The sequence below is a fragment of the Perca flavescens genome, chromosome 17 (genome assembly GCF_004354835.1).
Source record: "Perca flavescens isolate YP-PL-M2 chromosome 17, PFLA_1.0, whole genome shotgun sequence".
Taxonomy (NCBI): Eukaryota; Metazoa; Chordata; class Actinopteri; order Perciformes; family Percidae; genus Perca; species Perca flavescens.
Window position 1 is genome coordinate 14,678,788 of NC_041347.1, and position 22,532 is coordinate 14,701,319.

General features: G+C 40.0%; 1 protein-coding gene across 4 annotated transcripts in view; it reads right to left on the reverse strand.

Annotated features, from left to right (window-relative positions):
* LOC114571718 (neurexin-1a) overlaps positions 1 to 22,532 on the reverse strand; it is a 264,301-nt gene that overhangs the window by 153,252 nt on the left and 88,517 nt on the right. For 2 of the 4 annotated variants that reach the window (XM_028602858.1, XM_028602856.1), the window contains exons 6-9: positions 20,736 to 20,759; positions 19,481 to 19,642; positions 15,208 to 15,649; positions 6,467 to 6,850 (exon numbers count right to left, since the gene is read on the reverse strand). In XM_028602858.1, the coding sequence (XP_028458659.1) occupies positions 6,467 to 6,850; positions 15,208 to 15,649; positions 19,481 to 19,642; positions 20,736 to 20,759 (1,012 nt within the window). Of the gene's footprint in view, positions 1 to 6,466; positions 6,851 to 15,207; positions 15,650 to 19,480; positions 19,643 to 20,714; positions 20,760 to 22,532 lie in introns of all 4 variants that reach the window. The other 2 variants (XM_028602857.1, XM_028602859.1) reach the window with 2 other exon arrangements.

The following is a 22,532-nucleotide window of genomic DNA, read 5'->3' on the forward strand; positions in this document are numbered from 1 at the left end:
TAATCATGAAGAAGACACGGCCAAGTGTGGCCTGGGACCATTTTGATTTCAAAAAACGACTTAGTTCACTGCAAACACTGAGATGCCGTGTATAAGTACAACACAGTCACAACTCAAATGATGTAGCCTACCACTAAACAAAGTGCATCCGACCCTGGTTATGTCGGTGGCAGCCGCGGTGCATCCTGCTCTGTCTCAACCTAGCATAAACTCAGCGTTAGAACGGAGGAGAACATTACCCAAGGGACCTACAAGTTCATTGAGATGGATATTGGAAGTAGCATATCACATTTCGTCACGACGTACCATCACCAGACTGGTAGAAACTCACTACGAAGAACGGAATAAGGTTCCCCGGGCTGGCCAAGTTAGCGCGGAGGTACCAGTGCATCCCGGCAACGCGGCTGTTTTCGGCGTCTGGACTGACGGTCACCAGGTAGCGGTCGCGTCTGACCCCAGATCATGTCAACATGCTTATCTTTCTCAACACAAATCAGTAGACTGGTGCAGAAGTTGTATGTGAGTTAGCCTACTGGTTATTTTTTATTAGGCTTTGTCCGTGCCTTGGATAGTTTTGAGTTACATTTTGACAAAACCTGTCAGATCTAAGTATTATATTTTTGGTTAAGTTATTATTTAACATGATTCTTTTTATTTATTATTTTGGAACAAACGAGGGACCTTGTTTAAGAACGCCAGCTCGCAGCTGCAGGTTCTGCTGCTTCAGAGCACCGCAAGGCAGCGCATATATCTATAATCTATATCTATAACCTCCAGTTTAACTGCCACAAGTTGTTCTTCTTGTAATTAAGATCTCCTCGAGGAAAATGTTTATTGTAAATTTGTATTTTTTTTATTTTCATTGCATTTTTAATTTATAAAAAGTTAAATAAATAATAAATATTAATATAAAAAATATTAATGATTAATCGATAGTCGATGTTAATTCTCCCGACAACTAAGAAAATGTAATTGAATGCCTTGTGTGTAGAGCCCAACCGAAAAAGGATTTTTAAGGCTGATATCGATACAAATATTTGATGATTTAAAAATTCCAACATTCCGATATATCGGTCGATATATATATATATATAAAAAAAAGAATTCAGAAACGCGTAACAAAACAACAAGATTTCCCTAAAATTAGTTATTTGTAGTTATTTATGAGTCCTCACTAAAATAATATGATAATGCAGGTTAAAAATAAACTTGTTTATTTTATTGTCACAACAGAACAGAGGAACATCAAAATAATAAAGTTCTGATAAATAAAATGTATAGAAATACAAACTTAAGATATGAAACTTAAAGTCCTTTGAACAAAAACACAATAACAAAAAATAATAATCATTGTGTAGCCAACAGGGATGTTGTATAGTGCCCTCTGGTGGACAAACTATGCAAAGCCAACACTCATAACATGGTTGAAGGGTGTTTCGTCCGGTTTTATTTAATTTTTTAAATATGTATTTATCGGCCATTATAAATGCTGATACCGATATATATAATATCGGCCTGCCAATATATTGGTCGGGCTCTACTTGTGAGGGAATCATTACCTAATGTAAAGTGAGCAGCTGTCAAAAATCCAATCCTGGAAGCCCAGTCATTTTTAATGGCACTCCCATGTTTAATATCAAAATAAATTGAGAGGACTGAAGCTGGAGCTTCTGTCTGTTTCGACCCAACAGGAGGCTGTCAGAGGGGAGATGGAGCATACCAAAACTAATCCAAGCATTCATTTTTTTGTTTTGTAAAGAAAATACAACATTGTTATTATTAGGGTGCCAGGCCCAATCCAGTTCAGAATTTGTTAGAAAACACCTGCCAAAGGCTTTTGGAAAATGTCCATGGCTCTGAAATATCATAATTAATTTTCATGCTCTGATGTCTTTTTCACTGCAGCTTTGAGAATCTTAGTATACACAATCCAATAATAATAAATAATAGACTTGTTGCTATTAAATGCGTGAAAACAACCTGCCAGCTGAGTGGATTTCCAGAGACAGCGAAACTATTCTCTGTACAGAGAGAAACAGCATCATCAGAGGCCAACCTCACATCTGCTGCCCTGTGACTGTCCATACTTCGACTTCATTGGGGCTACAAAATTATTACATTACATGTCATTTAGCTGACGCTTTTATCTAAAGTGACTTACAATTGCTATATACGTCAGAGGTTGCACACCTCTGGAGCAACTAGGGGTTAAGTGTCTTGGTTGATGTATCACAGTGGGAATCAAACGCTGGTCTCCCACACCAAAGGCATGTGTCATATCCACTGCGCCATCAACACCCCTAAATGAGAGCAAGGATAGAAAATGGATTGGTGTCCGTTAGGAGTGGTGGAATCTGCAACTTCAGCTTGTGCTGTCAGGAATACATGCGACAGCCAAGATGGTAAAGATTTAGCATGTGCGAATTAGGTTCTTTAGTCATTGAGACTATTAGAGGACAATTACCAGTAGGTTTAATGATGTAAAAGTTAATCTTCAGGCTTTGCTCTGCTATCAAAGTTCCCTTAACAGGGCCTATTATAAGAAGCTGTAGAAACCAGGAATCAAGAGCTGTAATGTACATCTTAAACTGTTAGTCCTTTGCCAAAGGCTGAGACTCATTGAATGTCTCCTTACTAAAACTAATGTTATTGTCTATTTGACTTCTAGCCAGAAATCTATTTCACAACATATGCTTATAGTCCCAGAAATCCATGTTTTTCGACACATTTTCTGCGCATCTGTGTTAAGGCATGAGACGACCAGTTCGCTCTAATTTGTTACTATATTCAAGAGTGGTGAATAGTGACTAACACACAGTGTGCTGTCAAAGGGCATGGCTAAAACATGTTTAATGCTAAAACTCAGCCATATTCCCCTTTGAGGGCATTTCACAATTATGCAATAATATTCTGCACCTCTTGGCTTTAGCTTCGGGCCAATGGCACATGGATTTATGCTCTGAAAAGCAATACATGTGCTCAAAGAACCAGTTTTTCTATAGTTCTACCAATTTAAATAATGGTATTATGTTTTCCATTCAAGTTGTAGAGCTTGCCATTGTGGACTGTTTTAGAGGATGATATCCGCCACCTAGTAAAGATCATGGTAATGATATATTGTAATATTCCAAAAGAATGACCTATAATGTAGGACTACTATATTTCACAACAAAACAAGGAAGATTTCAAGCTCATAAAATCCCTGTTGGTGAGCAGGTAAAAGCAGGACAAAGCCTCTGACGTGCATACATCAGCAAGTCGTATGTATATGTGTATCTAGCACATGTGGTGTACAGTATACTTGAGTATACTTGTGTATCGATCTGTATGTCGATCTTCAGCTTCTAGCTTCATTCATTGCAGGTATCTTTAAGTATCCATCCATCTGCAGCCATTGTCCATGTGATATAATGCAGGTGCTGTCAGTGTTGGAATCCAGCATGTCATAGCTCATTAGGGAATATGTGCATGAGCTGCAAGGCACCTACTACACCATCTGGGAGGTTGCCTTAGCCTCACACTGCAAGACTAATATTTGGGCTAATTAGCAACTAGAGGAACAATGAAGGGGAAGACATTTGGGATGCAAGGGGGAAAATTGCTTTGTCTGCTTAATTACAATCTCTCAAAATAGGGCGAATAACTCTGTGGTTCTCTTCCAAAGCTCCACCTCCTGTTCCTTCCACTCGTTGTCGTCCTCCTCCTCCGCCATATGCAGTAGCTGTATTTTGCCACCGGGTGGTACACCATGCATGGATAAGCGAGAGCTGGGGTAATTCTTTTGACAGCTCTTCGGCCTGCTGGTGCCTGCTTCATCCTACCAGTGCTGAGGCAATCTGGAGCCATCAAAACAGCTGGCAGCACACCAGGGCCCATCCTCCATACCACTGCTCCCACTCACACTCTCGCCGATGCCAGTCTCGTATAAGAGCAGAGACGGCCAGAAACTAAGATTTAGACAAAGGAGCCAAGATGCCAGAAGACGCTTAAGTGTTGGGAATGAGGAGAGGCGGTCATAGTAGCAGAGACCTTTGTAGCATGCAGCACTTTCTGTGAAGTAGTTTCAAATGCAGAGCTGCAATTTTTCTGCTTTTGTTTTCAGATAGTCAGAGTGCATTATATCTTTTTGAATCTAAGAATACTTTTGGGATAAGTCGTTATCTTGCTGAAGTGAAACGATCTGTATCCCATGCCCACTCCACCTCCCTCATGTACTATGCAACTGTCAACTCATTAGCTAGAATGGAAGTTCACGTGTGGAGAATGAGAGCCAAGCCTAACTGACACATTCATCAGAGATGGAGGAGATTCACTTACTCTCCTTTATGTACCTTAGCTTTTTCTCTATAATTAAATATTAATGTCCTGCCTTAGCATTAACTACATTACTGCATTCACAAGACTGAGTAAACTGCATTCATGACCGCAAATACAAAATATTTCTGCTATCATGTACCTTTGTTTTATTTTGCTTTCATTTGACTCAGCAGATTTCTATCAGCATCCAGCTGTATCATTAGCATCTTAGCCAGATATGTTCTACATTCCAATTACAGGATATTTAGGCAACACCATTTTATCAAGTGAGTAACTTGAGTACAGAGGATAAGCACGAGCATATGTACAGACGGCACATGTAACTGTGTGGGATGTGTTACATTCCAACTGGAGTTAATTTTTTCTCCCTGATGAGAGAACCTGTTCCTGCTGACATTCCTGTGCAGATGCATCACGCAGTGATAACAGTGTGACACGCTTGGGCTCTTTTTGACATTTGCCTTGATTATGCATATGTTAACTGTTTTTTTGCTCATTTGCTGCAATCGCTCTGTTGAAACTTCATGATGAAAACTCAATACATACTGCTGCATCATATAGGCTTTACAACTTGCATACAATCCTGGCTTTAGGGACTTAAAAGGATATATTGTACTAGTGTAGGGTAACATTCACGTTGATATGATAATCATAGATTCACTGTATACAGTTGCTTTACATACAGTGAATATACACTTCCGCTGATGCACTTGGTTAAATATTAATTCATGAACACAAAATAAACATTAAGCCACTTATCTGTGATTGAATCCAAAAACCGGTAAACTATATTCTTAAGACTCTCAACAGATTTTCATTACACCCAAATCTTTGACAATTAATATAGGTTTATATTGGAAATCTAATTGGTGAATAAACTATACAGCCAACATATTTATTCACTCAGTCTGATTATGTAAATAAGCCTGAAATTCCAATTCAGAAAATTATTGCCTCAGAGCTGACCATATTAGCAAGTGAAGAATTTGTCTTCCTCACACAGCTGGTTGTTCTTTTAATCCGGCTATATTTCAATCAAAGAGGTCAAAAGACATTTCTCCGTTTAGAAAGGCCAACAAGCTATTGCTGAAAATTCAGAAAAGCGGGATCATGTGGAGCCTTGCATTAGTGAACACAGAAATGTCTTTATGACTGGTTGTTATTTTCAGCTACATTACAGATGTGGTAACAACAAAATACAACTAAAGTAAAAAGGATCGGCAGTGAGTGCTAAGGCCAGTTCATCAAGATGGTCTCAGGGACTAACTTCAAGCAAATGCAACTCTAAACAAACACAAACAAATATTGTTTATTATGCCATGAGCTACAGCAACTAACGTGAAACACTACTAAAGAATTTGTGATTTTATTTTATTTAATTACGAGCACCCATAAAAACTGAGCTTTCCATGTAATAAACTACTGCAGGTGTCAGTTTTACGTGTGCTCCAGCTAAGACATGGAGCTATAAGAGTTCACTGTGTGACACTCACTTCTCCTGTTTCTCTTCTCTGGAGGAGCGGGGGATAAGTATTCTACACCAAATCCGGTCATGAGCGAGTGGTTTGATGAGCCAAATGGTTAGCAGAAGACAACCAATTCACAGGCTAGTGTGCATGGTGGACGTGACCAGCAGCGTCTCAGTGGTGCATCAGTCACCTGCCACTCAACATAGTCTAACATCAAGCAGTCAACACTCTACGTACCCTGACTCATTCGGTCTGCCCCTCTGTGGCTGTCTGCCTCCACATGCACACTTTCTTTCTCAGCTTGTATTACTTTCACTTGGCTGTTTCAGAGCTGCTGATGTTCAACCATCAGCCTGGATAAAAGGACCACCTGCAGGCTTTTGTCTGGAGATGCTGTTCAAACAGAACTTAAAATGAGGTCACTTTCAGAAAAAGAATATTAAATCTGAAGTGTATATAATTAAAAATAATATTAATATTTTTCTGCTTTTCTTTGATGTCAATTACATTCACATTTTCACGATCCAATGCTTACCTCAACACAATGTATAGTGTGGTAGAAGTCGCTGTGTAGCATCATCAACATTTCACACTGACAAATCCAGATTATGCCTACCAGGCAAATCTGTCGTGCTACCAAACAGCTGGGTAGACAAAATGAGACAAAAACAAAGTCCTACCTCTTTCACAGGAGCGTCCCAGGTATCCAGTCCCAGAGCAGTCACACACGTAGCGGTTCCAGCCCTCTCTACAGACCCCATTGTTTTGGCAAGGATTGCTCAAACACTGTTTGGGAAGCTCCTTAGAGCAGGAGGGCTTGACCCCGGCAGCCTTCTGGACCTCGGCCAGGCGCCGGACATCCTTACTCTGTCCGTCAATGAATAGATCCCGGATGCAGCCCACGTAACCGTAGTTGAGTAGTGCTGTCCACACCTCAGTGGGGAACACAAGCCCCATTTTGTTCTCTGGCAGACCCCCGAGGTAGAGATTGTCATCCAAGTCCAGGATCTCACTTTCTCCGGGGGCTGTGTAGGCAGTACGTAGGGTGTTGATAGAGATGGTACCTAAAAAGATAAGATACAGTGGGATAAGTTTATTTTTTCCTCTTTTTTTTTTTATAACTCTGAGGTTATTCATCAGATGGACACATTATAACAACTATTGGTGACTGTAGATGCTAAAACCACTATCTGCCCTGCAGTAACACAAACATGCAGAGAAGACCATTTAAAGATGGTTTGATGAAGAAATTAGCTTAATTGGTGTTATCCATCTGGACAAGGTCAGGATTTTCTTCATTTAGAATGACTGATGAGTGTTGATAAGACACATTAATCACGGGACAGCTAGTCTATTAGTAGCCTAATCTAGGATCCCTAAGAGTATCCTCTGCATTTTCCCTGGATTTCCCATAATAAATCTACTTTATCTATAAAGCAGTGGTCCTAAAAACGAAAGAAGAGGAGAAGAAAAATCGTTACCCCTTCTATCATTTCAGCCAACCAAACAAAACAAAAAAAAAACATCATGGCCATCTTTTTGAACTTGATTAACGGACTGCAGTCTGTTTTTTTCACTCCGTCTCTCCTTCTGTTTGCCTCTCCAACACATAAACCTGCAATGAGAGTTTGTGTGTTTCCCCACCATGATTTATCGCTCTCATTCAGGTTTAATTCTCGATCTGGAGCACGGTAAACAACAGCGGACATGACTGGACTGTAAAGCTGTGGAAAGGAAGGCCTTACTGTGGGACTCAGACCGGGTGATTAATTTGTATATGGATCTGTTACTCTGAGTGCAGGAGCCATTGTGGATCTTTAATTAATGGTGGCTCCCTCCACTACCCGCATCCTTGTCCTAAATCTATATACCTCGCTGCTGAGGACCCACACAGGCCATTTCCTGGGAAGAGTGGCAGAGAAACAGTAGGTAAAGGATGCTCAAAAAAAGAATTGCCATTAAGGCATAATTTGCATTTTGAGTGGCAGATGCATGCAATGGCAGATATGGAAGAGCTATTAGCTGATTGCCTTGGGCTACATGGCCGAGTCCTAACTGCTTGTATGTTGAAGAAGAGTGCAGCTTTTAAGTTAGTTTTCTTGTCAAATTGTTTATGTTGAAACAAGCCCTTAGCTACACATGAATTTTCTGCAGGGCACTTAAGACATTAAACGGGGCCTTTCACATTTCATTACTGCAATCATTGGTATTTACAGATCACAATTAAATATACGTATGACAACTATCTGTACTGTATATATCGGTTTTCAATGAAAGCCCAATTTAATTGTAGATGTAGTAGTTGTTTTTCTTGGCTGTTTGATCTGTTAAATCTGAATCTCTATAAAAGGTGCCACTACATTAGCCAACAATAACTGTGGATATGTACTGTATGTTCTTTATAGCCAAGGTGAGCCAGCCTTCTTGCAAAAGTGCTTGAAAGAGACAGCTAAGGACCAAGTGCACAATGATTAACCTGGTCCCACTTACATGTTCCGGATCTTTTCTCAGGGTCTTGGCCCCCGGCATCTGTTCTAGCACTTTTCTGCCGCCACCCACTGCCCCTGCTCTCTCCAGCCACAGCTGTTGTGACTTACAAGCTTTGCACAATTGGCAAGGGCCACCCGTCACGTAGCCAGAACAGCTCCCTTCGGGTTATCGCTAACGAGCTCAGTACATCAAACTCATTAGCGAGGAAACTTTTCTCGAATAGACCAGGTGCCCGGCTGAAGAATGAGCGTTAGTGTCGTTAGCGTGAATTGTGATGGAAGTATCTACACCCCAGTTATGTTAGATCTCTCCATATGACAGGTAGTACAAATATATTGGTTTGTAACATTACTTTGTCAATTATACAGTTACAAAGTAAATAAGCAATCATCTAATGACTTATTTAAATCCCATGGTATCTATACTTAAGTCTTATTAATGTTGTAAATGACAAGCAAGCATGCTGTAAGTCTACAACTGATGTAAGTGGGAGACAAGAGAAGGATGTCAGCATCTTTAAGGCATCTACTCCGACTGTTCTGCTCACTTGTCACAGTCCTGTAAGGAAGTGTGTACACACAGTCAAGCTATGTTAAGTCAGAAGGCACTATACAATCCCATGGGGACATGTGCCATCACCAGGCTAGCAGCATGGGAAACACACACATTGCAGGTCTGCCTATGTTTGTAACGGTATTCATAGCCGAGAGGGGAAGGGGATGTGTTTCTGTGAACGCTACCAAGCATAAAAGGAGGAGGAGATGGATACAGAACAAGATGGGAACATGGAGATAAACATGTCTGGGAAGATGAGGGAGGGGTATATGATGACAGATAAGAAAGCAGATGAGGGAACGGCAATATCTTGAGAAGCAAGTACAGGATGTACAGTTTAGGAGGGTTGATCAAAATGATGATGCAGGCAATAAATGAGGATGGATAATGATGACGAAGAGCAGCATTCCAGCCAACTTTAAAACCCTTTGACCACATTTCTGTCCATCCCTCTCTTTCCATCTCTGAGCTGTAAGAGGTACTCCATCATCAAACCTGAAGGCAGGGGTCCAAAGGACAGCTCCGATCTCTCTCACACTTTCTGCATCAGCAGCTATGTTCAACTTGGCATGATGTCCCCTAACCCCACTCACACATCCCCAAAACATGTTAGACAGGGGATTACTACAATCCAGTTAGGGCGATACGGCCAAATCGCTCTATGTGATTGGATTCTCTGTAGAGAGAGTAGCTTGTGAGTGGGCTTAGGGGAAGTGTGCGTATGTGGATGGGTTTGTGTACTGTACGTGTGTGCATGTTTTTGTGTGAAGTAGTCGCGTGCATGCCCTGGCGGGAAGTGGTGCTTCAACAGAGCAATGTCCGCGTAATGTCTCTGATGAGTGACCCACGGCACTCACAGCCCAGAAGCCCACACTTAAAAGCAGAGTGTCTTTTAGCGTCTCTAATGCATTGAGGTCAGAAGATGCTGTCTGAGAGCAAGAGTCCATTTACAGGGTTGCTTCCTGCAGTGAGAGGAGGCTAAACTAAATAGGGCAGGGATCATTATCCACCACTGTCACGGCGGCAGGAAGTGTTGCGCATGGAGGACCCGGCTGCACATAATTATGCCTGGCTGTTGAGTTTCACTTTTGTTTTGAGTGATATGCTTGGTGGTGTGTATTAATAAAACATCTGACACACAGATGAAAAGCAGAGCATACCATTTGTTTTGTGACTCATGCTCTCAGGGGACTAGTGAATTGTTTTCTTATGGTAAAAAATTACCTTAATTCTATAAATTATTAAAAAAGTGTAACAAAAAGGGCGGTGGGGTGTATAATAGCCTACACGAGCCAAGCTAGCATTATGACATATGGAGGGACTGGAATTTTTTACTGAGCTTTACATGTGAAATATTAAAACTGAATAATAACGGTTGTATATTGACAGAAATTGATTATTTCCATTCAGACTCTCATAAAGGTAACTAATAGGTTACAGCACGGCACAGCATACACATCTATCAAAACGTGTCTTTACACAATTTAAAGTTTATGTCCACAAATGAACTGTGCCCATTTCTTTATTTCATAAAGCTCTGAATCAGCTCAGCTTTTACAGAAATATGATGTAGCAATAACTCATGTTGTAAAAAAATAATATAAAAATCTGTATTTAGAACACCGTAGAAGTTTTTATATCACTCGATATGCACAAATTTGATATTTAATACACCATTGCATTTACATGTATCATGTGGGAATGGAAATCGCATGAGGCCTTTTCAATACAAAAAGGAACTGCAAACATTCTAATGCTTTCATTTGAGGTGCCATGCACACATATTTACACACTGCAAACAAAAGTGATTTGTGCAGTTTATTGAAATCTTGAGATGCAAGATTTTAGACAGCATACTTGCAAAATTGAATGTGTACTCTGCTGCCCTCTAACCATTGTGTTACTCTTCTAACATGGGAAGTCATAACATTACAGAGACCTTTTTAATGTCCTTTACACTTCAGTATGCGAGTGTTGACGCCTTAGACTTGAGGAAGGGAAGAAAAGTTATTCTGAAATGTCATTAGTGCACAGCTCAGCACAGCACTGTGCAGTAACTGTGTCAGTCTTGGGAGAGACCACCTCCTGTTTCCATGGAAACTTAGGCAGAGTAGACAGAGAGAACAGCGAAAAAGATGTTCGATAGCTTTTGTGTGCGTGTGTTAGTGTGTGGGGGTGGATGATGGGAGGTTACTCGACAGATAATGAACACAATCTAATTTAGACAGCGTTTCTTATAGTTTGGTCTACATAACCAAATGTTGTAGATTTATGTTATTTGAAAAGTCACCCACAGCTTTTTCTTCCACACTTATGTTAAGTTAAATCCAAGCCACTCAGTACTGTTGTTATATATTGCTGTATAGGACTATATTCACTCATCCACTTCCATTATTAGAAGTGAAAAAAAACCCTCGATTAATATACAATATCTCACAAAAGTTAGTACACCCCTCAAATTTTAGTAAATATTTCATTATATCTTTTAATGGGACAACACTGAAGAAATTACACTTTGCTACAATGTAAAGTATTAAGTGTACAGCTTGTATAACAGTGTAAATGTGCTGTCCCCTCAAAATAACTCAACACACAGCCATTAATGTCTAAACCGCTGGCAACAAAAGTGAGTACACCCCTATGTTAAATTCCCATAGAGGCAGGCAGATTTTTATTTGCATCCTGATAAAGTTCCCTTGGTCTTTGGAATTAAAATAGCCCCACATCATCACATACTCTTCACCATATCTAGAGATTGGCATGGTTTTATGTCAGTTAGCCTAATAGCTGGTTTGATTTGCATTGAGAGATGATTTTATGGAAAGTACCCCATGCCAATCTCTAGGTATGGTGAAGGGTATGTGATGATGTGGGTCTGTTTTAATTCCAAAGGCCAAGGGAACTTTATCAGGATGCATAGTATCCTGGATCCATGAAATAACTGGCCTTTAAAAATACAAAATCTGCCTGCCTCTATGGGAATTTAACATAGGGGTGTACTCAGTTTTGTTGCCAGCGGTGTGTTGAGTTATTTTGAGGGGACAGCACATTTACACTGTTATACAAGCTGTACACTTAATACTTTACATTGTAGCAAAGTGTAATTTCTTCAGGGTTGTCCCATTGAAAGATATAATAAAATATTTACTAAAATGTGAGGGGTGTACTTACTTTTGCGAAATACTGTATATATATATATATATATATATATATATATATATATATATATATATATATATATATATATATATATATACAGTATACATATATATTAGTGCTATCAAAATGAACGTGATAATAACGAGTTAACACGCAAGTTAATTCCTTTTAATGCCACAAATTTTTGATGCACGAGCATCCTGTGATTTTGACCTCGGGCCGCGCCGTAGTTTGGGAAATCAGGAAGCAATGCAGCAGTAATGTTAGCAGAAACCGTAAAGTGGATCACCAAACCCGCCATCTGGCTCGGCAGAGCGAAGCGCATTTCCGAAGGTATTCCTGGAGAAAATGATCTGCGATGCTGTCACCTACACAGAGCCTGCCAAGAGGAGGACGGTGACCGCCATGGATGTGCTGCACACTCTGAAAAGGCAGGGCCGCACACTGTATGGCTTACGAAGTTAAACCTGTGATCCTAAATCACAATTAAAAGGCTCTTTTAACCTGTTAACATCCACCTCTTTTGCCTGATTTTTGCCTATTTCTCGTTCCCAAAGGGAAAAGCTTATAACAGAAGAACTGCAAGGCCAAAATGCATGTATGAGGCTTCATTTGAAACCTAAATTCTTTTACTCTAGGGACATGTGCTTGATTAGCATGTGTTTAAACACAACATACACTACAGCAGTTCAAACATGGTTCAAAATAGTTATTTTGGTCCTGTCTAAAAAAAAACGTAATTTTTGAAAATAAATAACAAAAAAATACTTTGTGCCACACTATGCAGAACACAACACATACATTCTAGACCTTGTCAAGAAGACCTCTATAAAGTTTCAGAACTCTAGTACTAACCTAATGGGAGCTAGGGAGTTTTCAGTATTTGGTATAACAAGTGTCACCGGTGAACCAAAACCTCTCCAAAACTTCTCCAAGTGACCAAATGTTGCTAAATGCTTTTACTCACTTCTATGCTATTAGACAAAACATACGAAATACTTAAAATGACTTACAAAACCTTTTTACATTCATTCAAACACTGTTGATCATATTTTTTTCTCATAAATCACATGTATGCGCATGCTGGCTCTGGGAGGCGGGGCTTAGGTCTGTTACCTAATTTGGACTGGTTCCCATTGGATATTCCTATCATGCTATATACCGCTGGAAAGGGAATGTCATTGGCCACAACTGCCATGATTGACATGTTGATAGCCAATGACAGCTTTTTCTAAGATGGCTGCTCAGAGAGATGACGCAGCGTATTGACGCTCCACAGTGGGAGCGCTTGTTGGGCGTCCGGGGCTGTCCCGGGGTAAAAACTAAACAGAAAAAGGTTGATAATTTCAATTTGTAGGCAGCAACCTGAGGAAAAGAAACATACCAAGCAACACGGTGCAGGGCAAGGAGAAATATATTATTTCAGACGGAATGAGATCGGCTAATGAAGTTAGCAGACAGTTAGCGGACAATTAGCATGGGTTCTACAGGACAATATTCATAACCTGGATTAATTCTTGTGAAAAAACCTTGTTATCCTTTTGATCTGTGGACACTTACAGACTAGAGGAATATAAATAAGCCAGGAATGGACGAGGATTGAGTGTTGAGGACAGCGTACAGGTAGGGAAGCATCATCATTTTTTTTTTTTTTTTTTTTTCAAATAGCATGAGCACTAAGATCATGAATAATGCTTTGGTGCTTATGATTTCAGTAAAATGAACTGAATTATTCAATTGCAGAGAATTTTACCAATCAAACGATATACAGCATGTCCATATTGACAAACGTTTTGAACTTTTGTGGTTAAATACTATTATGTAACACATCAGAACACGTCTGTTAACCCCCACCCACTTAATCTCAAGAGATACTTCCTGTTCTGAGTACCAGGCTTTATTACTCTATCTACTCTTAACTATATCAATGATCATTAACATGCAGCTCAAGACTTTCCCGGAAAAAAAATTAAAGAAACAAACCTCCTTCAGCAGAAATGGATAAAGAAAAGGGCCTTTTGAATGGCAAGTTCAGTTTCAAAGCCCTTCAAGATGGTTCTCTCAACAAGGCTAACGTTATTTGCATGTACTGTCGATGTAAAGTGAGTTACCACTGGAGTACTAGTCTCAAATACCACTTGACCATTAAAAACTTGAAAAATATCGCTTTTAAAGTACATTTAGAAGAGCTAAAAATGTGATATATATATATATATATATATATATATATATATATATATTTATTTATATTCTGTACTAGAGCTATTCTAACAATGTATATAGCCCAATTTAGACCACAGCCTTGTATTGCTTTGGTGGGTAATGAAACAGTTAATCTAATTTCCACCTCTTGAGATGGAGTGGAAAACATGGTCAAGGGGTACATCTAATTTGCAACATGACATTGAAGGGCCTTGGCTCCAAGCACACACTAACAAATTGCTGCTTAGATAAGCAAATCAACAGGGACAACAGCAGAGCAACCCAGGGCTTAGAGGACACAACGGGAAAGAGGGCAACGTTTTTTTGTGGCAAATGTGTGTCTGGAATCATGACATATGACACAAAGGTACCTCTGAAGTTACGTTACCGCCAACAACACCTAACAACTTTTCACTAAATGGCTGACACGGTTTACAACAAGCATCCAGTGCAAATACATTTCCAGTGGAGATGTAGTATTCATTCAGACAACAGACAAGTTCATCATCATTCATACAAAAATGCAGATATTTATGTATGCATTGGCCCTGGGGGCCTAACACATTGCAACTAAACACATAAACAGCCAAAACATAATGCAATAAAAAAAAAAAAATCATCTGTCACTTTGACAACGCAGCATAAGAGAACATGCTGCAAATTCAGACATAAGGTGCATAGCAGATATCTTTTTTTTTTTATAATTTGAAACTTAACTCATTGAATATTTTTTCAACAACTTCAGCAGGTTGTGTTTTTGGTTGCATTGTCTGTATTTGTAGCACATTTTGTTGTTTGTTTCAATGTTGCATAAATTTGTGAATATGTTCTTAGCATATTTATTTGTAAATGCTGTGCATGTGTTGTAGAGGTTTTCTTTATCTGCTTACGTTTTGTCTATTTGCGTGTGTAAGTTGCAACATGTTGCCACCACGGATGTAGCAGTAGGATACCACAACTTCATGTTACATGGTCTAAGGCTTGTACAGTATATGTTAATGAACTTGAAAGTTACCTGATCTGCCATCACGCTGGAAGTCCACATGGTACCACTCGCCATCATTTACTTTTTTATTGACTGCCCTGGTCTTTGTGGTTCCTGAGCCCATATCCAGCAGCAGGTACAGATGGCCATCCAGCATCTCAATGGCAAAGAAGTCCACCTTTAGAGTCTGGGGACTCTTGGAATCCTTTGGCTGCTGCTTGGGCTTGCCATGGCTGAAGAGGAGAAGGCCGTTGGGCTCTGTGGTGCGGAAGTCAAAGGAAATGGAGCCTGTCTTCTTAGCGTTCCACTTGTTGAGGATAATAAAAGACTCTGGCGTCTCGAATGTGATGGGGTCCAGAGTGGCCACATTCTCACACTTGAAGGCCACAGTACCATAGACCTTCATCTTGGGATCACCCTGCTTGGCCATCCTGGACAGCTCAAGTCTCACATCGTTGTTTTTGTAAACAACCTGAATTGGGAGTAGAGTAAGTAAGTCATTTCTACAGTCATACATGCAGTGGAATATCACACCAACGAGGTGAAAGATTTGACTTCTGTTGTTGCTTGAACGTAAATGTTCCAGGCCATTGAATAATTCGTATGTGTAACTGCTTTCAAAAACGAATGAGCTGGATAAGTAAAACAGCAGTTGTCCATGTGACATTTCACCCCCTTAAGGACGGTGTGTCATAAGCAGGGCTCAAACCTTGGTGATCTTTGTCACACTGCATCTATGCGTGAGCAACTGTGTTTACGTGGCTCCAAATGTCGCTCATATCACCCTGCTTGATGCCTTCACAACACATGAATAGTATACTCTGGCTGGTTAAAGTGTAAATAGTTGAGACATCCATGACTTTTACCTTCAGTGTCAACTAAAGGAGGAGACAGCCTGAGCTTAAAAGGCAATGGTCATAAGGGTCGCGGAAAATGAATCTATCAGGTAGCATTTCCTGGGATTGTGTGTGAAAAGTGAGATGGAGATTGATAAATCTAAACTGCTGCCTTGATTGCAGGTGTGGAGTAAAATGCTGATTAAGGCCCCTGTTGCAGCTTCTGATTAAAATCAAAGTGGGCAGATGATGGATATGTCTTTCTAAAGCAAAGTAAAAATGACTCTATGAGCATACACATTGCAACATTCAATACAGTAAACAGTGCATAATTTAGAAAATGTATGAAATACACAAGTCTAATGTACATATTTGTATACAGAATCCTTCACATCAATATCCATTTATATGCTCACCCTAGACCAGACAGGGATCGGCATCAGTGCCTAAACAAAGTGCATTAGTGCTGTGACCTTTGAGGTGCCAAGTATTGAAGAGCTAATGTCCAGAATTGACAGACAGTAGCAGTCCATTACAAAAAATGTACCATTAGGTCATTAAATTCCAATTATCCATGGATGAGAATCATTATCATATGGTAGAGTGCAAGATTCAACTGACCAGTTTGTCAACTTGATCGTTTTTAATTACCAGTGTCTGTCTCACTAATCAACTCAATTTATGTATGAAACTCATCTTCCATTGCATTCTGTTCTAAACACTGTAAATCACTCCTTGTGAAGTAAATATTTAAAACACTGATCAAGACAAAAAAGTAGCTATAATGTTTTTGCATATGTGTCTGGAGGGGGAGGGGGGGGGGGGACATTCAAACAGGAGTGCTATTATTGACTATTATTATCTTGCCATAAATTATAGATAATGATAATGAAAGAAAAGAAAAGAAATCCATAATGTAAGCACTTTACAACAAAAACACATTTGCACACATTTGAAGTGTTTTAATATAATGTGTCAATCAGTTTGCAAAGCAAATATTATGAAGACAGCTAAACTTTAAACCCAATATGGTCAATAGTATGCCAGGCAGTCTACCCCTAGGGGGCACAAGCAGAGTCAATGATCTCTTCCACACCACTCTAGCACTAATAAGTGACAGACAGCCCAATTATGGTTAGCATGCTATGTATTAATATAACAAAACAGTTCTAAAGGTAAATCTATATAGCTTTCAACAGGACAAATCAAATGAGTTACAGCACTGCCCATGTTACAACACTGCCCATGTTCTTTTTTGTTGTCATGTTAAGCGTTCACCTGAAAACAAGGACACCTCCAATGGGATTGCATTAGCATGGAGCATTATGTTTATCACTGAGTCCGATCTACTGTGTCCAACTGCTCGGGTGGATGGAGCTCATAGTGGTGCATCAGAATCAGGTAAGCTCAGGCTTAGTTTCTTGTAAATTATTTGTGACTGACTTTATCAGACCGCATTCAACTGTAAGGAAAACAGGAAACAGATAATGGCAGGTTTTTATTCCCACGTCTTTATCTTCCCTCTAAAAAAAGGTGTCTAGTCTGTAACAGAGCCAATGGTATGTTTTGAAGATTTCATAGAAATAGAATCCAAAGATAATTTGACAAGACTTTTTTGACACAAGAAAAAATGTAAAAAGGAGTAAAGGAATAAAAGAAGATATCTCTGCCTGGACCATAGTCATGTAGACTATAGGTGCTACAGATAATAAACCAGCCAGTAAACCAGAATCAATTCGTTATAGTCAAAACAAAGGGCACCTTTCACAGTCAAAGAAGCTTTGGTCTGAGCTACAACTGGTGCTGCGCTAGTAGTGCTGCACTAATTTGTCATCAAGCTAGGGCTGTGACAACTGAGCAATTACTACACCACCGTTTGTTTTGCCATCAGAACCCAACAGGCAGTCATGGCAACTCAAACTGGGATCTGCACACAAATGCTGCAACAAACCACTACGAAACATGCCATCAATCAGGGCTCACGGCATGTCAGTAAACCTGTTCTCATTTGTGATCATGACATACACAGAAAGTAAACCTGAGATGGGGCTTCTTCATAATGCAACAGGCTGGATGAGAGCTTGTGAATGCAATGAAGAAGGCATATTTTACAAATAAAACGACAACTAAGAATACTCGGTTAAAACAGATCGGTGATGCTTCTTTTGCCCTCATTGTTCACCGTGAAGTTAGCTGGAGTGAATGTAGCACTGGCGTATTTTATGTCCATAAAACCAAATTGTATTAAATAAGCAGCAGATAGAGGAGACATTCTGTATGTCTGACATCTCAGGGGAACAATCACATCTATGCACCATATTTAAAGTGTTTGAGCGATTATATACATTGATCTCAGGATAGTGAGAGCAGCCACTGTGGTTAGGCTGACCAAGAGCGGTGAGGGCAGCTCAATGATGTGCATGACCATGCTTGTGGTGGTGCACCCTATCTGAAGCAGAGACATGTAGTTAAACTAAGATACTCCCCTTTAAAAAGAGACCTCTAACGAGCTGTACATGGCGTGTGGACATGTAGTCCACACCCTGCCTGCTCATTAAACAGAGCTGCCTCAGACATTCTCGGAGGATGACAGCTTGCACTTTGAGGTGAGCGACAAATGCAGGACACCACAGGATCAAGAGGAGGTAGAACAATGAAAGAGGGGAAGGAGAAACAGCTTTTGAAATTAAAAGATCATTTTGCAGTACTTTGCCTGCTAGATATCTTTGAATATCCCTGGTGGGTCCTGAAGTAAATACATTAAGTCAGAATCCCTAACCAGCAAAAATAAAAAACTACTGTACAGCTTAAAGTGAACGGTATAACTTATGAACCTTCTGCAGGATAAATGATCTTTTCCTCTCTTGATTAATCTCTTGGGATAAATTGTACACTACACATACACCTAGAACATCAAAAGGGGCGAGTGACAAATAACATACTGTAAGACATGAGCCAGATTCAAAGGGCCCATTACCCCATCCCAAATACAAAATGTGCCAAAATGAATACATCACCTGAAAGCATATGTCAAACAGTGATCTACGTTTTTTTGTTCATTTCTAGCACAAGCTAAAATTGTGTAGATAGTAATGAGTAAGTCATTAGGTAAGTGGTCTAAGATAACATCAGTCTACTGCATATATTCCCTAGTGAATAATAATATAAGTATGTCAGTTGGGTGACTGCTCATGACATTCAACTGACTAATCTCAAGATCACTGCTCCTCTTTGAAGTGCACCTGACAGAGCTGTATGAAGCCTGTGGTAAATTCCACTCTATAACATGAGTGCACTGATGAGGCAGAATAAAGTTTGGGTGAGTGTATGTGAGGAAAAGAGCAAAGTGTAAAGGATGAGACAGGGTCAGTGTGTGGGTGGAATAGCCTGTGTTGGTGTCCTGAGGTGAAGCCAGTCATATCCTGTACACCCACCAGCCTCAGAGTGCACATGTAAGTGGTGTTTACCTCCTTGAGGCAGCCCATGAAGTTGTTGCTAACTGGAGATCCGGGCAGGTCAGCTGTGCTAGGACTCCCTCCAACATAGAAAAAGTCGTCAGAGCCTAGCATGGTGTAGTCTTCTTGTGTATATCCTGTGGTGGTCAGAATCCCATCCACGGATATTGTTACCTAGACAAAAAAAGCACAGGGAAAGGACACGCTATACTCAGACAGCCTATATACTGCAGTGTTATTGCCTTTCCATCTTGTCGTCTATGACAGACTTCCCTATATGTTTTTTATACCCATTTTCATGTCTGTTTTCTTTGTCTTTTTTCTTGTTTTTTTATTATTATTTTGTCCAGTTTGATTAGTTGGAAGACTGCAAGCCTTCAAAGGAATGCTATTCTAGTTAAGAGTGTTAGTAAAGTGCCCATACTACAGTGTTAGTATTGCCCCTACTGCAACTTAAAAGTACTTTGGCAGACACAAAAATGGTGTTAGTAGAATGTTATCTAGGTTAGTTAAACTATTAATTCCATATGTACATCCAGCAGTTCTACAAAAGAAATCAGAAAGTGCTACTAGGTTAGAGAGGGAGCACATGCTATGAAAAGCACAATCACCTTTTAGTATAGGAAATGGGTTTTAAAAAAAAGAAAATAGCATGCATGCATTTGTCTTTTCTTTTTGATTACAAGCATACAAAAAGAAAGATTCTTGACTGGGATACTGGGAATCAGTGTTTTCACACTTGTTACAGTGGCAGATGCATGCAAAAGCTTATGGACACTGCGAAACCACAAAGAGAAATAAGAACGCACCAGAAAAGCACCAATGACAAACACAGCTCAACTGTCACATTCATGTTGACAAATGGCCAGTGTGACATTTGCAACACGTAGTCAAAGTGCATGCCATGCAAAGTGAATGGGGATACAACTGGCTGAGCCAAAGAGCATCAGGCCAGCCAGACAGGAGAGGGTCCTCATTATTAACCACAGCTTGATGCAAAAGGCTCGAAATGATGCTCCTAAAAAGGTGGATCAAAACAGAATTGGACAGGAAACAAGTGAAATAAAGAGGGTGAAACCAATGAATGAACCAAGAAATTAAAAAGGATTCGAAAAGTAAGCAGAAGAGTACCAACCGCAATTTCCCTTTTTTGTAAATGACGTCTACAGTAAAAAAAAAAAAAAAAAAAGAAAGAAAAGAAACACACGGCAAACCCAAACTAAGAAACAATTAGAATGATATCTACCGAACAATGTAGTTTGTTTACCATAGCGTGTCCAATGCCTGAGTGCTTTGTGGAAAAGGGGGGAGAAAGGAAATTAAAAACTGTGAACAGAATAACGATTGTTACTCAAATAATATATGATGGTCAATACTGTTAGTACATTGTTAAACGGCAAAAACTGTACTGGTTAGTAGAATGACACATTCCATGAATGATGTTAGTTTGTTTCCAAAGCATGTTAGTAACAGATAAAAAGGGCAAAATAAGTTTAACAAGAAAAAAGCAGACTAAGGAAATAACAATAATGCTCCACAAAAGGTGCCAGAGCTCGACCAGTGACTCCCTGAGTTCCTCATGGCGTCTTTGCACCATGTTCTGAATGTGACCAGACCGTTGAGTAGCAGAAAAGACTCCCTTACCCAAGTCCTGACAACAGGTTATGATTGACAGACATCAAATGGTTCATAAGAAAGAATGCCTAAAGCACATCAGTTGACCCTCTTTTACCAAGTCCCAAGTTCAAGACTATTTTAAAGCTTTGTTTCTTTTATTGGTACTAGTATTTGCGTTCTTTTGTACTTGTTTTAGTCTGGAGACCAATCCAGTGTATCAGACTTCCCGGCACTCATACAATACTGTACCTCTGTTTGGTCTTATTGATGAACTTTAGGATCACTTTACTGCAATGAGACAAAGCAAAGAAGACCCTGACACAGAATGAGGAGGATGATAATTTTGATTCCCCCAAAGTGCATGCACTCAATATGCTTGGTTTTCTTTCACAATTTGAATGCAGTGAATGTTCAAGCTGGCCAAATCCTTAGGTTTGGTAATAATCAATTTGCTGATTATGCAAAAGAAACAGCTTTGGTACTGAGGTGAAGACAAACATTTCCCATTAAATGAGCAGTGACAAATCTAGAAATGTCTTAATGTTTTGTAAGTTTTGCGCAACTGTCCTTATCAAAAGGACCACACGTCACTGACCTAGCTGTTATACAACACATAATACACCTGACGCAGTGATTTGTTCATGTTGGACCCACCCAGATTTTCCACCGGGTGTGTCTGTGCTGTGTTTCAGCTGCACCACGGTTTTGTTCCATCCTCTGCCACGCGCCATACCACACCAGGAGCATTTCAGAAGTGATGCATCTTGCTTGCCCAACTCACAGATTTTATTGAATGGCCGTGATTGCTCGCGGGGCTCGCCACACCTCCGAAATGCAGCACAGATGTGCCTGGTGGAAAATAGGGGTCAGCCATCCACCTGTGGCCAATCAGGCCATAGAGTACTGGAGGAAACCCCATGTGCTGTTGTAATAGACCTCTTGGGCAGAGTGAGTCATAACACATCAACTTACTGTAAATGGAAGCAGTGATCAGGATCTTGTTGTGGCAGCTTTTAGACAGCAGGGTTGTGAAATTCCAACCAAAAATTTACTCAGTGGTGGCTTACACCAATTGACATGGGGGAGTGGGTTCTTATTGTTGAAAGCCACAAAGAACATATTGATGTCTGGCCTCAGCAAGCCCTATTTTGGATCGGTTGGGGATCCAACAGACTGGCACTGTTGTATTCTAAGGGTGGTCTGCCACTAACAGAGAGACAGCTACATCCTGACACCATTTAGTATATGTTGGCCTGTCTACTACAAATCAGTAGTAGTTAATCTGTTTGCAACACAACAAACATGCACATGCCTCTGTAGCTGTCTAGCCACGACATAACCGGTGGATGATGTGCTAAGGCCAAAGGGGCTCTTTTTTCACCCATTTTTTTTTTTTTTTTTTTTTATCAGATCTGATTCCTCTGCTCTTGGTGAGAATCAGGCAAAA